This window comes from Corapipo altera, unplaced genomic scaffold (genome assembly GCF_003945725.1).
Source record: "Corapipo altera isolate COAL_440 unplaced genomic scaffold, ASM394572v1 1, whole genome shotgun sequence".
Lineage (NCBI taxonomy): Eukaryota > Metazoa > Chordata > Aves > Passeriformes > Pipridae > Corapipo > Corapipo altera.
This window is the reverse complement of record NW_020884873.1, coordinates 8,039,601-8,057,220: the sequence shown is the minus strand read 5'-3', so window position 1 is coordinate 8,057,220 and position 17,620 is coordinate 8,039,601. Positions and strand designations below refer to the sequence as shown.

Sequence of the window (17,620 nt, the reverse complement as noted above, 5' to 3'; positions counted from 1 at the left end):
TCCAGAAAACAGCTTATTTCAAACCTAGCAACAGCCACAAGCAGCCTGTCTACACTATTAGTTATGCAACTATACAAGAAGTCAGAATGTAGACTTGAACGAGAGCAAGTGCAAAGTTAAGTATGGCTGTACAAATACAGGCAGTTACACAATTAACTAAGTCCTGTCATTTGAACTACAACTCAGTTCAAAACTATTTCTGGGATAATTCATTTTGTGTATTATCTGTTTATTAAATAACAGGATTGTTACAGCATGGACTTTCAAAGACTTGCATTAAGGATTACAAATCAAGTTCAATTTCTTGGCACTCAAAACATTACCAAATTGAAACTTCTTGTGAAACTTAAAAAAGTCATAACATTTCAGAAACCAAATTTTTACACTGTGGGAATTTTACATGACATTACAGAGCCAGGTTATCACTTGCAAGAATTTCTTAAATAAATGAAATTCATTTGCTTTATGCAGCATTTCAAAACTTACAAGTCAGATTACTTCTTCACAAGAGACTGTTGACTGAACTTTGGGAGTTAAAGCTTAGGTAGCAGTTCACTTATGGACGGCACTACCTTGCTGAAAACATACTTCTTATGTGTTGAAAGTAAAAGGTAATAGAGGTGTCAGGTGAATTCCAAACAGAAATGAAATGCTGTTGACAAAACTATTACAACTTTCCACTGATCACCAAAGCTGATTACAAAAGTGGTTTGCACTTCAGTCATATTTCTTAAATCTGAGAACTACCATCCCTGGACACAATGCAAGAAGTTAAAATTACTTGCTTTGTATTCATTACATGTAATACATACACCGTGACTTTTTAGGCTGTTTAAAAATACATTATATATTTCTGTGTTCTGCGTGAATTATCTCAGATTATACATAAAGTATCCAAAAGTTGCACCTGCCAGACTTGTGCTTATATTGATGCAAAACTGAAGATTACCATGAGAAAAATGCATTTTTTAAACAGCTTCTTGTAAACTGAATTTTTAAATTTTCAATCTTTAGCAGCTTACAAAAGGAATTCCATTTCTAACTGATTAAAGGCAGAAGGAAGTGCATTTGGTAATAAAAAAAACCTCATTATACTGGCCCAGTACCACAAAGCCATGGAGGTTAAGGGCAGTGTCCTATTTTTCATGCAAGTTGTGTTAAAGATAAAATATCGGCAACACTAGAGTAAACATTTTCACTTTATACAAAAAGAGTGAATCTGCTTGAAAAGTACATGCAAGTGCGCTGGCTGAAGTTTAAATAAATTTTTATTCATAAAAATTAAAATGTTTACTTTATAAAGGCTAGTGTGATCAATAGTTATCTGTATGAATTAGAAGAAAAAAAAATCAACTTAATTTCCAACCTAAAATTTCATTATTTTACGATTGTCCTCCAAAAAAAAAAAAAAAAAAGGCGCTACTTACAGCACAATAAAATTTCCTCAAAAGCAACTCTAATCTCTGGTATAAATATTCCAATTCCACAGGCTTTCTTTCATACTGTCATACATTCCAAAATTCAAAGAAGTTCTGGGGATCCCCTTCTCCCTGGCCAACTTAAATCTGTTTTTAAAAGAAACACTTATTATCCCATTACAGTTTTGAAATCCGTTTTTATTTTTCAGTTCTGCCAGAACAAATTTACTATCGGATGGTCCAGGGGCTTGGTCCCAGGGGGGAGGAAGGGGGAGATGTCCTTGTACCTGATTATAATCCCCAACATTCATACACAAGCTCCAGTGCACATGAAAACCTTTGCACCCACTTTTTAGCAGGCTGCTGTTGTTCACAAGCTCCAGGCTAATTCTTCCTACATGATACTCCATTAAATCAAGTTCAACGTTTTGTCTGCACTTTAAACATTTGGGGGAAAAAAAAAATAATGTGGACACACATACACAGTAATACAGTCGACATCTCTACTGTGCTATAAAATTGATACCTCCATCTGTCACAGTGCATGCAATATATTCATGAAAGGAAATACTCGGTGCTTTCTTCTCTTCACAGTATTTAAACTTCTATTGTAAAAGCAGCTTAAAACTATGCCACAAGACTACACCGGCCGTCTTAACCACAGGCAACCTGTTTAGCAAGTCAGGCACTGGAACTTGAACGTTTTTTCCCCAAGTTCAAATGAGACTGTCACTGAGACAGAAGACTTGGTCTGCTTTAATTTGCACCAGAAAGCTGGTAAGGAAACATTTAGAGCCATTTATTATGTGGATTAAATACGACTTCTTTTGCAAAATACAGCATATTTTCCTGTTTGCAAATCAAACCAACTGTCTTTACATGAGCAGATTTACACAGTTGCAGTACACAGATAAGAGTTCATAAATAAAAATTCTACTCCGTATACCATGCCTAGCAATTTTCAAGCCAACGTAACCTCCAATGCATATAAATAGTGTGGCTGATACAGTCTTCACCAAAGATGTGTCTCACGAATCTCTGCAATGATCTGGCTGGCTCGCTGCAGGGCCTGCACACACAAACACACAGAAGCCAGAGCTAGTTAGTTTTTCTGTAGAGCTTTCTCAGGGAGCTAACAGCAGCAGTCTAGGAAGTGTAAAGTTAAAAACTTATTTTAAGCTAATCATTATGAAATGAGTGGCAATCCATTAAATTTTCAAGAAGGGCAGGCTTTTTCACCACACGCAATTTTAATGTTTTAAAACCTCTTCAAAATAAAAGAGAATCTGCACCTACTTTTTATGACTTTTAACATTCTGTAGCATTCGTTGCAGTGTAGTCTGCTAAACTGCAGATTTAAAAGCTCATAATACCAACTAATACTGACATTATTTAAAGTATTACTCAAATTTGGAGAAATCTGAGCTATGAGTTTGTACAAGTGGTATGTCAGGGTATCCAGTCACAATAGGCACTGTCTGACCACACTGCATATGAAAGAGAAGCACCTCTTGGTACTTCTTCAGTGAGCTGAACTGGCAGAGGGACCCTTTTCTATGCAGCTGAATGCAAAGCAGCAGATTTCTGATGCAGGTGATGTGGACACTGACACACCACATAACTGAACAATGAAGAAATGAAGAGTTCACTATCATGGACACATCACCAGGACTGTCATACAGATGTACAGAGTCACCACAGGTGAGTGCAAACATTCCCACTGTTACATTATGAGGCAATGTCTAGAGTCACCAGCCATTGGCCATTAGGCATGACACGCATGAATGGCACTTAAAACACTGTAAGCTTAATCCCCCAAAAGAGCACTACTTAAAACTACAAAATTAAATAAAAGCACATTATTAAAACCAAATGTATAATGGAAGATAATGCCAGATTAGATCTTCTGCTTTATGCCTAAAATACAGTTTAAGTTACTTCTCCCCAAGTACTCAATCTACATAATACTTTCTGGTCACATATTAGTTTTAATCCCTCTAGCAGAGAGAAGTAATACATTGGCATATTCTTAAAAAAGCAGCGAAGAAAAAAGGAAGGCAAAAGTCTTCCAAAAATCTCACATTTATATGGTGAACTACTGCCACGAACTCCTGATCTCTTCCCTACCTTTAGCATGTCAGCTGCCTCTTTCCTGCGCTGTGCCATGTCCTCTGATTCCGTCAGAAGGTCATCCAACAACAAGGATTTATACAGCTGGCCTACCAGCTCACTCTGAAGAGTGTCCTTCACGTGGTTCACTAGAAAATGCATCACTGCCTTTGGCACACTGCAAGAACATAAAGATTATGCCTTTATTCAAAACCAGGTCTGCTCCAGATTGAAGAAGGTAGTGACATAGTACTAACACTGCAGAAACATTAAGGTAAACACAGCACTTCCCTGTCATCAAATACTAAAAATTATATTGAGGGTACTAGTTTATTGGGTAGACTAAAACTTCCATGACCTCTCTAATCTGCTATAAACTCTGGTTTCCAGATTCCTGTATTCCCCCAAAATTTCCCACACACATAAAAATCTAAATATATACAAGGCTAGGTCTTTCCACAAAGATACAAGCAAAGCAAAGTTTTATATCATTCTTTGTTAAAAGAAAGTATGACAATTTTTAAGCAAAATTTTTCTGCTGACAGCAGAAACAACTCTTTATGCTATTTCCATCCTTATAGCCAACTACTGGAAAGGTCAGCCACAGTAGTTCCTATCTGACCTTCCCTTTTGAATGACAGGATGGCAAAGCTAAGTTCTGTCAGGGTTAGACAGCACCTAGAGTTCATTGCAATAATTTGCTGCAAATAATCCATCTGAATTGAAGCATCCTCCAGAAGAGCAGGCACCTCCTAAATAATTAAACCTTTTACTTAATATTATACAGAACTGAAACCATTAGAGAAAGCAAGTGCTTCTTCAAACTTCTCAGTTCTGTGAAGGCTCAAGTTTTACTGCTGCTGTCCCTTCTAAAAAATAAATATATTTTCTCTCTTGTTACTAACATAAAAACATGATAAAAATAACAAGATTAATATGTATGACTCTTGAGATACCACAATATTTGTACAGCTTAAATATTTCTAGAAAGTTCTGTCTTACCTGTCCTGAATGTTCTTCCTGACAATAAGGAAGTAGGATTTAATAAGTCGTTCGATCACTTCACAATCTCGTTGCTCACGGGCAGAAAGTTTGCGTGCAACAGGTACAGGCTATGTAAAAAAATAAAACCCCCAGTTTACCAATTCTGCTCATCTGCATGTGTAAATAAAACTCAAACTGTGGAAACTAAAATAAACTATTGCTCTTTTAGTCTGATAGTTTGGTAGACGTAACCTGTCTTGCAACAAACCTCTAATTCTTCGGAAATAAAACTGGAGATATATTAAAATCCAGATCTGTGAGACAAAGAGGGCACCACTACTACATTTTTTTTAAAGCTCACTAAAGGAACTAAGCTCCAAACACAGGTATCTCCATCTAATTTAAGTTTCATCTTTAATTCATTCTTTTCCTCTAATATAAAAATTGAACTTCAGCAAAGAAGGTGCAGGAATTTGAGATGAGATTTGTTTCTATACAAGAATGATCTAGACAAGGAGTTCATTTGCACAGGATTTGTGAAAGGAAGCCAGTTATCCCAATCATAGGCTGAAATTGGGATGGGCAGGGGGGAGATGAAGGACTGAGCAAGGAGGGAAGCAGAAGAGACTGGCTAGAGATCCCTGTTGCTGTAATGGCAATTATTTTACAAAGATATCACATATTAGTAGCAAAGTTACAAGAGCTGGAATTCAGATGTTTTCTTTGCTGAGCCTGAGCTACAAAGAACAGGTACTTGTCTTTCATGACTCACCACATCTAACAGGTTTACAGCATGTCCTTTTTGAGGACTAGCAGGTAGGGCTGCAGCTGGCTTGGATTTGTCCTCTGCTGCTGCTACCTCTTCTGCTTTTGAGGGTTTCAGCATTCCTCTCCAGTTGCCTGTCCCAGGCTCCTGAGATGTATCTGCTGCTCCAGGAGCAGCCTGCACAAACAGCACATTGAGAAAAGCATTGGAGAATTAGAACTTGGGCACTGTAAAGCAGTGTCTGATCAAATCACTACAGATAAGATTCAGTAAAAATGAGATTTTCATATGTATATTCCCACCATTCTGTTCTTCACATTCCCCACCTTTGTTCTCCCTTTGCTGCTTACAGCTGACACAAGGTCCCAGTAAAATGAAAGCTTTTAAAACTCATATTCTTTCAAATAATGGTATGAAAATGTCTCACATAGAGAAGCTCCCCAGCATTTTAAGGGTCTATAAATAACTTATGAAATATGGAGTGGTCTTCCTAAATAATTTGGCTTTTACCACTTTGATCATACATCCTTGGAGCAATAAAACCTATATTCTCTCAGGATCATCCTGAAACTGTGTTTTGAAGATCACCACAGCTCTTGCAATACTTAAACTTAAATTCTTTAGTATTTTATTTAAATACAAACTGAAGTTGCTTACAATAAGAGCTAGAAAACATGCACATTTTTATTTCCAAGTACCACAGCTATGAACACATTTGTGCTGCCAGACCTCAATTTACAGAAGGCTTTTTTTGTACCAAATCAAAACTAAACAAAAATCTCCATCCTCTGGAAGTGAAGTTCAGAGTTTCTGGGAAGTTCCAGAGAAAGAATGACTTGCTGATCTCCTGAGAAAAGGACATATCACCCAGCTCTTAAATATTGAGAATCACTGGGCAAAAAAATATTAGTGGATGGTATCCACCATATGTTAATTAGTATTAAAAAACCCAACAGTTTATTTTTATATGGAACAGGAGCAATTTTTATTTCATACCTTTCCATAAGCCTAATATCTGTTCTATTTACTACTATGCTTTAAAATCTACTGCTGTTTGAAAAACATTCAAGGCTCTGCGCTACTATTTATGTCTTCCTTCAGATATAGGAGGAAAAAAGCTAAATTTATCTATTGTGTTTACAATTAAACACCACAGGCTGATCTTAAATCTAAAAAAAAAAAAAAAGTGAGAAACAAAGCACAGAATATAAAAAAAAAACCAGAATAGCAACAGTAGCACACTAGGAGGAAGCCCAGCTAAACTGTGCACATCAGAAATTTTATTTAAATTGCACAACTGTTCAGAGGCATTGTGGAATACACTGTAAGAATTCAAATCAAACTCTGTTAATAAGAGAGAACTACTGGCAAGGAAAGCTCCATTGCATTACTTCTGATTGCAAGACAGCTACTCAAAATGACAAAAATCCCTACGCCACTCTCATTCTGTATTACTGTGGAGCCTGGTCTATCTCCAAAGTAGTTTCAGAAACAAAGCTACACAAGAGAAAGGATGAAACCAGCTAATATAGGACAGGTTTTATGGGAAATGGAAACCAAATCTGGCAGCTTCCTGCAACTTTTTAAGTCACAACAGTATCTTCACAGTAGCTCTTGATTTCTTTTTAATGTTTGCAGCATATCAGAACCTCTAAAACACTGATGAAATAATAGTTAAAACTCTACTATTGACTAGATTTTGACTTTAACCACTGTTGAAGACAGAAATGGCAGCTTTGCATTAAAAGCTGAATGTGCATATGCAGTGAAGCAGAAAGCCTGAGTCCTCTTGGTACTCCCAATACACAAACTTGTGACTTCCCATCTTTTCTGACTGCAAGCAAAGCCATTAGCAAAAAAGCCTTCACAGTAATAATGAGCTGTTATTTTAACACAAAAGACATCACACCTGAAGTGTAAAAAACACTGCAGAACACATTTCACAAATATAAGTAAACCAGGGATTCAACAATTATGAGAAACAACACAAAGGAGGTTCAGTTTGAACAAAGCCTGTAAGGATTCCCTGCAGGAAGCAGGAAACTCACATTTTAGCTTATCTTCTGTCCTCCTTCTTTAACTGTCAACACATTAAAAACATGCAGTTTAACAACCATGCTGAACACTTTTGATTACAATACTGTTGCACCAAACAATCTATTGACAGTTTGAGGCAAATTATGCTGCATTCTTGCACCACAATATATTGCAACCAAGAGCTCAAACAGAAAGCAGTGACTTTGCCACCTAAAGGCACATCTTTACCTGCCACTGCACGTGCTGAAATCAGCAGTGCCAAGTAGTCCATAGTGGGGAGGGTAACTGTGTCAGTGACAAAGCACTAAATCCAAACTGCTTTCCTTTCTGCGGGGCACCACAACAGAAACGTGCATGCAGTGCTTAGAGGAGAAATCAAGACAGACCTTGCCATCAGCCTCAGCAGAAGCAGCAGTAACAGTCTCCTGGGAAGCAGGTGGCAATGCACCTGGAGCCTTAGTAGACTAAGGAAGGTAAAAAATGCAGGGAGGGGTGGGAAAAAAAAAATTCAACTGAAGACCACCAAATCTACCTAGCGAATTTCATACACTTTTATCTACTAGTGGCTTTCAAAATCCAGAAAAGAAATATTTTGAATTTGCAAGAATAACTGTTATATAAGCAGAAAAAAGCAAAAAAAGGACATCTTCAAGACAGTTAAGAGACTTTTGAATTATCTGACCTTCAATTTCATTTCAGCTCCTACACTGATGATATAAAGATGAAGTCAATAAAAAGAAGGATCAAAGAGCACTGAAGGCAATCTCTAGATAGCTACCCTAAATTCCCAGTTCATACATCAGTTGTCTTATCCTGAATAAAGGCAGTAGTATTAGACCCATTCTGGAACTGGGTCTCACTTTTAAAGCTAACAACCTTAATGAACCAATTTCTATCAGCTGTAGAAACTCCTGTTACAACCTTGTGAGGAGTTTAAACTATGCTCTGTATCTTTGAATACTAAATACTTCACATAGTGTTAAATAACTGTCTAAAATTCCAGCTTATTGTCAGACCACTCTTCTACAGCCAGGCAACATTTTCCATGACACTTGGTTGGTTCTTCCACCCATGTATGTACCTGTCATTGCACTAGTCCAAAACCTGGTAAAATTAAGCAAGCTCCAGAGACAGAATACAGAATACTGAAAATGTCACCTCCACCAGCTTCTCCCAGAGAAAGCAAGACTGCAATAAGTTGCAGTTTTAAGAGTGACTTAAAAAAAATCAAAAAACAACCATGAAGTCATTATGCTGGCACACTGGACACTTTAAATCATTTGTTAATCTTTAGAAATCAGTGTGTCTCAGCTATAAATTTAAGCGTGCAAGTTCTGACTCCATCTTTAACATCTGCAGGCATTTTACCCCTTACCTCAGATGACATTCAAGTAGTAAGTGTACCATTAAATTTACAGACAAGCCTTCAGAAATGCCAGATTTAAAACCTCCCAAAAAAATCGCATCTTTATAAGAAAATGACATTCTGCTTTTATCTTAGGAAATTGAAGGAAAAAAGTCAATACTTGGAAGCTCCCAAGACTGTTACTAGGGTAGCATATCAAAGTTTCCAATACTTAGATTGGATCAAGGAGAATGTATTAAACTTTAAATGAATAAATAAAAAAAATCCAACATTTACTTACCTTGTCTCGTGGCACAGCAGAAGGCAATTCCCGAGCTAACCTGTTACGCCTTTGTTCCTTTAAAAACAATCCAGCAAGACCTCAATTATGTATTACTCTGTATCAACACATAGGCAAGATTCATATTTTACAGACTTAACATTTTAGAGACAAAAACTAGTAATTTCATCTCAACCAGTGTCATGCAATACTATGGTCCTATGAAACCTTGATTATTTGGATAAAACTACTTTAATTACCTGGTCGAAACGAAATTCTCATTATAAAAAGTTTCGCAAAAGTTTTTGCAACAGGCTCCATAATCAAAAGCTGAGCCTTTAAAAAACAACATCAAAGCTACACAATTTGGCTCAGCATAAATACCCCTACAGCTCTCACTAAACATTAAATATTCAAAGTAATCTAAAGGATTTGATTCCGTGGCCAGCACATGATTAGCCCAAGGGAAGAAGGAGGAAAAATTCGCTTCATAGCAAAACAGGATTTGAAGCAACCGGGACAAAAAGATCTCATTTTTCTTGAAACTAAGAATTGATTGTCCAGTAAATAAGGTTAGGGTGTTATACATGGTTTGGTTCTTCAAAAATTCCATGTTCTGTTCAGAAAAATGTTAGGAAAGAACTAGTTTAATACACACGATAATACAATAATTTTCTAGTTCAGCTTCACAAAGTCTTGACATTTGTACTCACAGCACTTTCCATACACATTGTTTCAGAACTAGATTAAAGAGCAGTCTATCAAGGCAAATTCAACTGCATACCCAGTTAAAACAAGATTTATGCAGAGAAGAAAGTAAAAGATTAAAAATAAAGAGTTTAATTTTAACAAACATTTAAAAACAGAACACTACAAGAGCATGTAGTGACAGAGCAAGAGGGAAAGGCTTCAAACTGAAAGAGAGTAAGTTAAAATTATATATTAGGAAGAAATTCTTTACTGTGAGGGTGGTGAGGCCCTGGCACAGGTTGCCCAGAGAAGCTGTGGATGCCCCATCCCTGGAAGTGTTCAAGGCCAGGTTGGATGGGGCTCTGAACAACCTGGTCTAGTGGAAGGTGTCCCTGCCCATGGCAGGGGGGTTGGAACTAAATGATCTTCAAGGTCCCTTCCAACCCAAACCATTCTATGATTCTGTGATATAAAAACAACGTGTTGGATAAACACAGAGTACTAGCGAGCTCTTAGCCAGATGGATGAAATATTGCAACAAAACCAGATTGGAAGAATCCATCCAGCAGAACAGTCCTAGAACTGCTTGTATAGGATGATGACAGCAACAAGTATTATTAATCAAAGCTGGGCTTGAAAAACAGAAAAACTACTGATGAGAGACTGATGGAGAAAATGTCTTAGGGAGACTGAAGTTTGGTAACACAGAGATTCAAGAACAATGCCAAGAGCAAGCAGAAATTAGAATGTGAACAGACAAAACAATACTTGTATTATCCTTTCACAAATGAAAGGAATGTTATTGATACATTGTGTCAGAGACAAAATGCAGTTACTTCAACACGAGGTGGTAGTTCACAACCACAGTTTTAAATTTCCTCTTACAAAAATTTCTTTTAATAGCCAGTACTCAATTAGGTGCCCGTCTTATTTTCCAGACTGAAAACCAGGCAGAATTCTTTCAATTAAATGTCAACCACTGTTCCTCAATGTAATAAGCAATAGAAATATAACAAATCCACAGATCACAAGAGTATACACCATATTTGTAATGTATCACATTTTATACCTCAAAATGTAGAAATATGCTTCAATGAAAGAACTTGAAACATTTATTATTTTATCAATTTTATTTTCATTTAAAGGAGTCAAAAAATGTATTTTCTTACCTCTATGTTGTTATTCATTAAACCACAGGCATCAGCAAAGTCTGGATGTTTGGTATTGATATAAGCTAACTCAATGGCCACGAGATTATGAACCTGCAATGCAATGACATTCACAGTCCAAAAATTCAGTTGGCAAATCTAATGCTAGTGAGGAGCAATGACCTACAGTGCTGGGAAGTGTGGTCTAACTGTCCATAGCCAAAGCCATTCTCACTGCCCAAGGACACTCAAGTTCTGATCCAGAAGGAAAGAAGAGAATTCATCCATTCATCACAATTCAGTCCTTCAGCCACTTGGGATGTTACATCAGTTTAACTTGTTACCTTCATCAAGCTAACCCCTCTCCAGCAGTAAAAAAGCCAAAACTCAACAATCTAATGAGTGTAAACTATATAAAAAACACAGTTAACATGTGAACCAGTGGGAGATGGCTCACTATGGGGGATAGTGAGCATACAAAGCAAATTTTGCTTTTCATATCAAACACAGAGTCAATAACTGAAACACTTTGTTTCCTCCCCAACAAGCAGCCCAAATCAGACTTTTGTATTAAAACATTACTCAAAGCTAGAAGTTGAATTTTTAGTTCTCACTAGCTAAAGGGCACTACAAGTCCCCCAAACACACAGAATAAGGTCTATAATTTAATTTTCATCACTGCATCCCAAACTTCACAGTTAATGCACAGCTTCTGTTACAAGGGAGGGAAATACACTATATCAGAGAGGCTAGGAGATATAGAATTGAAGTTTTAGTAAAATTCTTTTTGGGAAATTGTCAAAGGGGACAATAAACTGAAGAGGAATCCCCCCACCCCTTTGCTTTTTCTGAATCAATATTCTAATATAGAAGAAGTTTCAAATCATGTAGATGTTAAATAACTTATTTAACAAATATAAGTTGAGATTCCTTTAAAGACCTGGGTTCCTGACACTACAAAAAAAAGCAACAAGGCTCCAAAACCCACACATTTTTACCAGCAAAATTAGAGTAGATGGAAAATTACCATTTCATTTGTGACAGGAAGTCTTCTACGCAAAAGACAGGTTACTACTTCAACTATGGCATCGTGCAATTTAGGAAACCTCAGTAATTCCTGAAAACAAACCAAAAATTTGTTTGATATGACTTCCTGAAGTTCTTAAGCAAGTGGGGGGACAAACCAACAATTACAAACCTAATTCTAAAACGTGAATTTTTACCTGGGTACTGTAATTACTACAGTGCTGGATAATCCTTTGCATTTCTTCATGAACCAGCTCCACACAGCGCAGGCTGGGCTCTTCTAAACGTTTGATTTGCCTTTTTACCAGCAACTCAAATGAAACTTCAGGAACAAACAAGGCAGGACGGGGACCCTGGTTGAAAAGGAGGGAAAAAGCTGCTAAATTGTGAATTAAAATAAGATGCATTTCTAAGTAGCATCTGATGAAGCTCAGAATAAATCAGGTCACAGTGCTCACACCCAACACTCAGAACAGGTCTCAAGACCTGTTACAAGAATAATTAAAAATAAAAGCTATAAAGTTGTTATCTTTAAGACAAACTCTGTGTTAAACAATGATTAACAAGCATCCTTACAGAATCTTGGGAGATTTCCAGCTACTCCTGTCAACCTAAGCTTACAACCCTGAACAATTCTTTTCACATTTGTAGATCCAAGTTTAATTGAAATTTATTATAAAGGCAAAGACATTTTCTTATTAATTTTGGAGAGAAATATTGCCATTATTTATTTGACAGTCCTGGGCATACAATACCACACCAACAAGATAGGTGGGTTTCAGTGTCACTGATTTACAGTGTTTGGGATAATTTCATTTATGACCATACAGATTAGTGCTTAGCTACACAGAAAACATTTTTTACCTGAAATGTCTTTTTTTTTATTTTTAATTAAATGAGCTTAAGAAACACAAAGATGTTATATGTCACATCAAAACATGACTTCTTTCCTGTTACTAAACACTATTTTTTAATTTTACATTTATAGAAGGATAGAACATGCACACAGATCATTGCTGCAGGGCACCTCACAAGCTCCAAGACCATGCAGAAACCTGACTGTCTGTCCACACCCAACAGGACACAGTACAAAAGCAGACTGACACATCTGACACACAAATTCAAGTTCTAAGGAGTGAACATTCTATATACAATATTCTGCAAAATTTAAAAGTGAGCTTACTATGTTAATTCTTAGCAATACCAATTCCCATATTCTCAAGAAACCAAATCTGTCATGCAAACACTGAACCACTGCAAAGTTGTGTGCCTTATACAGAATTAAAATATCTGACTGTATCCTAGCCCATAAATCTCAGACTGAGTTGTCCTAACTAACAGAAGTGCTAAATGCAGTATAAGACCAGAGGCAGTCTTCCATCACCATTTCTGTAATATATAACAGCTTCAGAACAGAGTTGCCAAAGCTGGGCCTGTGCTTTATTTCAGCCTGTAAATAACAGCAAGAAGATGTAACCATTCACATTAAACTCATTCCATATAGAATAATGTCTCCAAATTTGGATATTGTAATTTTTCCACTTAAAGTACGAAAAAATCAGGATTCAGCCTCTTTATATTAACTCATCCAGCTGAGATCATTAATTCACAGGACTGAAGAAGCACAAATTTGTTGAAACCTTATCTTCCTATCCAACATACAGCCACAACACTTAGATATACAGAAGAACACTCACAGTAGCATTTCTAATGGCAGTCAGAATATCGATTGTATTAAGGCCACCCAGCGGGTCGACAGATTCCAAAGTTCTTCCAAAGGTCTCATGAAAAATATAGCAGATTCTGGCTCCACCACATCTGAAAGAGTAAAATAGCACCTGAAGCAGCAAACAAGAAAAAAGCTCTAACTGCAAGCATTTTTTACAGTTGCTTGGATTCAAAATATGTTTGAGTTTGTTATGCTCCAGTGTAATGCTATTGCCAACGAAAGCCAGTAACAGCCACTGGGTCAATCTAACTACTCAGTCAGTGTTCTAGGAAAATATTTGGTACTTACAGCTCTGAAGTCTCTATGTACTTTGCTGTTCCTTCAATAGTGTTACAATATTCTGTGGCAAATTTGGTAATAAGCTGCAATAAAGTAGCACTTTTGTCTTCAACGGGTTCCCCATAGCTGTTCAGTAGAGACTGGTACTGAGCAGCTAAAACATTAATTCTGGTTTTCAGTTCTGGCAAGCAATCCCTGATGTGATGCATCAATAGTCTAAAAATAGAAAACAGTCCCTCATTAGCAGGAAGGAAAGGTTTCAGTATTATTATCTCCATCAGAACAGAGAAGACACAAAAATAATCACCAAAGGAAAACATTTACTCAGAAAAATTACAGTAAATTTAAAAACAGAGAATCAGAGTTTGGAATCAGAGTTTTCCTCAATGTTCTACAGCACCAAAAGAGAAACTAAAGGTAAAAAGAAAGGTCTGCACATATTTCTAACACATCAGTTTACAGGTTAGAGTAATACCTGTTCAATGTTCTAGCAAGATACTTGGTTCCATTTCGGTTGGCTAGGGAAGGGTACTTCTTCTGGAGAAAACCATACTCATCACGAATGGAATCAGCCACACTCTTCTTGTTGTTAATGTCCAACTGACTCCTGAAGGGAAAAAGCAGAGTTGCACACCAGTGAACAGATGCAAAGTAAAAAAAATTCACACTTCTGCTTGTCTGGACAGGACATCTAACAACTGATTTTTTTGCTTTACACACATAACTAACCTTCTTTAGACTTCAAAAGGTTTTAATTTTTGTTCCATGCAGCATAGTCAACAAATCAGTATGGGGAGCAGTTGTACACAGACTAAGCAATGCTTTTACCAAAACCACATGAGATTTGGCCTTGCTAAAGCAAAAACTGAAGTGAGCAGTGCTGTAGCCATATGCAGTCAGCACTAATGCACACGGGATCTGTACTGGATCAGTGCTAATGTGAACAGCTGACTAGAAGCACTCCTCAAGCTGAAGAACAACAGTGGAAAGAAGTGGTGATGCTACAGTTCTTTTGGAAGAAGTGTTTCTACTCCTTTCCAAATTAGCAGCTGGTTGAGTGGAAGAACAAAGGCTTTTGAGAAGTGAGCGACAAGATCCTCACTTGCTTATTCAGTTTATTTCAACACTCTCACCTTGTTCTTAAAACTATATTCATGGTTAAAAAGGCTGAAAGCATTACTTCATAGTAACACAGTTTTAAAAATAGCATCAACATGCCCAGACAGACCTATTCACTACTCCAATGATGCCAAGTTTGACTGGAATCACTCTTCCCATGAGGACATCCATAGCATCAGTGCCAGCATCCATGAGATCCAGCTTTGTGATAACAGCAAGGGTTCTTCGACCTACCAAAGGGAAAGAACACTCACAGGGATGCTTTGTTTTGATCAGAGTAACTAAAACACATAATACAGCAAAGTAAAGAAAAAAGTGACCTCAGTTCATTAGACAGGCAAATACTGCACATCTAAACCCTGAAGGAGGCTAATATGCACAGGATTTGTCCGGGACCTTAATATTTCCTGAGCTCTCGGGTTGAAAAAAAAGCGCCGAGAACTTTTTCGTTAAAATACAACGCGCTTTTGGAGTGTAAAAAAAAAAATAAATGAGCATCTCAGCAAAATTAGTAAGTTCTTGGGTCTTGAAACTTTCATGTTTTACTTTAGTAATGAATTACTTTAGTAATTCAAGTTCTCCTTACATACCACTACTCCTACTGAACCTGCAACGTGATCTGCCACTCCAGACCTTTAAGTTTCAGAATTCTGGGAAGTGATCCAAAAGACACAGTCAATAATCTTTACAGGGGTAAATTAAAAGGGGTCTGCTACCTTGAACTAGGAAAATTTGACTAAGCAGACTGCCAGAAGAGGTTATGTGGCAGACAAGACAAAGCAGATTTGGAATTTGAAAACAAACAATAAATGTTACACTTTATAGGAAGAAAAATTTGAGGGTAAAGTGTAACACTAAATTTTAGCCTAATTTCTGTATATCTATTTTCCAAGTGTTCTTTTCCATATTCTTTCAAATCACACAGTGCCATTTGTTAGTCAGTGGTGCTGACAGCACTTTCCAAAACCACAAAGCAGGCATCTAGCAGCTTCAGATCTGTTCCAAAGTAATTAGGAAGTAAATATAAAATGATAATCCTCTTTTTAGATTAAATCAAATCAGTCAGTTCTGTCACATAAATGCAGGGTATAAAAATGCATACTAACAGTATATATTAATCTTAATCTTACTAAAGTCACTTAACTAACAGCTAGTCAACTGCTAGCTGCAGAACAGGATGGTGTATTTTCTCTACTAAAATAAACAACACTGAACAATAAAACACAAAATTGCCCTAACAGACCTCTGTAAACTATTAAAACTCTAAAAACCCCCAATATTCTGTAATATCATTTGCTGCTGTGAAAACAGAAGTAGCTCTTATGACTACATGTTCATAAGCCAGACATCTGTCAGATATTAATTCATCCCAGCATTTCCTGAGTTGCAGACACTGCAGCAAAAAGCCTTTCAGAAAATATAAAAATCGTATTTTCTAGGAAACGTGGTGACATTTGCTTTTCTTACTACATTTTGCCCAAACAACTTCAGTTTTACTTCAGGATCTAAATTAAAGAATAAGTTGAGTTACAGCATCCAGTTTTGCTGCTTACCATCTGGATCCACCTCACGTGCTATTTTAAGTGCTTCTGAGGTGGCCATGTCTGTGTTAGCGGCTGTGACCGCCAGAATAATCGAGTTTGGGTTGCTGATGAACTGAAGGATTAGCTCTCTTATTTGAAGTTCAATGTCCTTAGGCTGATCACCAACAGGCACCTAGAGAAAAGCAAAACAGAACTGTTCAAAATTGTGTGTTTATGCCTGTGTGAGACTTGGTGTCCAAGAACCACCTGCACAACTGGCAGAGTGGGGAGGGGTGTGCATGGGCAGGGAAAGTGGTCATCTTGTCACCTTCACGTCACAGAAAATGATTCCATATAAAATCTGAACAAACAGGACCTCAACATTTCCTCTAGTGTATCCTCACTTTGTACAACTTCTTACACAAAACACACATGGCAACTTCTGGAGGAGCAATGTGGAAAACGTTTTCAAACTTGCCAAATGCTCATCTACCTGCAGGAACAGCTCTGAGACTTGGAGTGCTCCCTCTTCTCTGAAAAGGAACATGCAGCCCACACAACACTTCCAATGGGTTGTATATAGAAAGAGGAAGACCTTAAGCAACTCTACATCTTACATCAGCAAAGAGCATCACAAACCCAAATCTCACACCAGAAGACAGTGATGTGTTGAATTTATATAACACTATTTAAACCTGAGGAAAGCTGTCTATCTAACAATACAGGATAGTGCCAAAGAGTGAACATGCACACCTGGTTCAAAAATACCACTCACAGTGAGCCAGAAAAGAAGGATTCTGCACCTTACCTTTGTCATTCCAGGTAAATCCACAAGAGTCAGATTCACAACGTTAGCTGAAAAAATCTTAAGATGAATAGGTTCAGGACTGATCCCCTAGAAATATATTAATAATAAAAAATAATTACTGTACTGGGTTATTTAAATGCATCATTGAGAAAATCAAAAGCTGTAGTTACATACTAGAAAACTTTCTTTCATCAGACACCTACATGGTAAGGAAAAGAAGCCAGAAACATCTGTCAACTAATTTCTTTGTATTTGGCAGCAGCCCTGTTTTCTCCATCATAAAATGCAAAAAAGCTTTTATATGTGAGCGATTATATAGATATGCAAGAATAGAATACTCAATTTTACAATTACACATT

The 17,620-nt window shown here is 37.0% G+C and overlaps 1 protein-coding gene across 4 annotated transcripts in view; it reads right to left on the bottom strand.

The window, feature by feature from the left end:
- Positions 1-211: 211 nt before the first annotated feature.
- The window catches only part of DNM1L (dynamin 1 like), a 37,495-nt gene continuing 20,086 nt past the window's right edge, over positions 212-17,620 (bottom strand). For 2 of the 4 annotated variants that reach the window (XM_027656215.1, XM_027656224.1), the window contains 15 exons: positions 17,262-17,348; positions 16,484-16,646; positions 15,040-15,160; positions 14,287-14,418; positions 13,821-14,027; positions 13,501-13,621; positions 12,001-12,156; positions 11,805-11,894; positions 10,799-10,891; positions 8,961-9,017; positions 7,701-7,778; positions 5,284-5,454; positions 4,530-4,639; positions 3,546-3,705; positions 212-2,487 (listed from right to left, as the gene is read on the bottom strand). In XM_027656215.1, the coding sequence (XP_027512016.1) occupies positions 2,431-2,487; positions 3,546-3,705; positions 4,530-4,639; positions 5,284-5,454; positions 7,701-7,778; positions 8,961-9,017; positions 10,799-10,891; positions 11,805-11,894; positions 12,001-12,156; positions 13,501-13,621; positions 13,821-14,027; positions 14,287-14,418; positions 15,040-15,160; positions 16,484-16,646; positions 17,262-17,348 (1,803 nt within the window). In that variant the 3' untranslated portion in view covers positions 212-2,430. The remainder of the gene's footprint in view (positions 2,488-3,545; positions 3,706-4,529; positions 4,640-5,283; positions 5,455-7,700; positions 7,779-8,960; positions 9,018-10,798; positions 10,892-11,804; positions 11,895-12,000; positions 12,157-13,500; positions 13,622-13,820; positions 14,028-14,286; positions 14,419-15,039; positions 15,161-16,483; positions 16,647-17,261; positions 17,349-17,620) is intronic. The other 2 variants (XM_027656233.1, XM_027656242.1) reach the window with 1 other exon arrangement.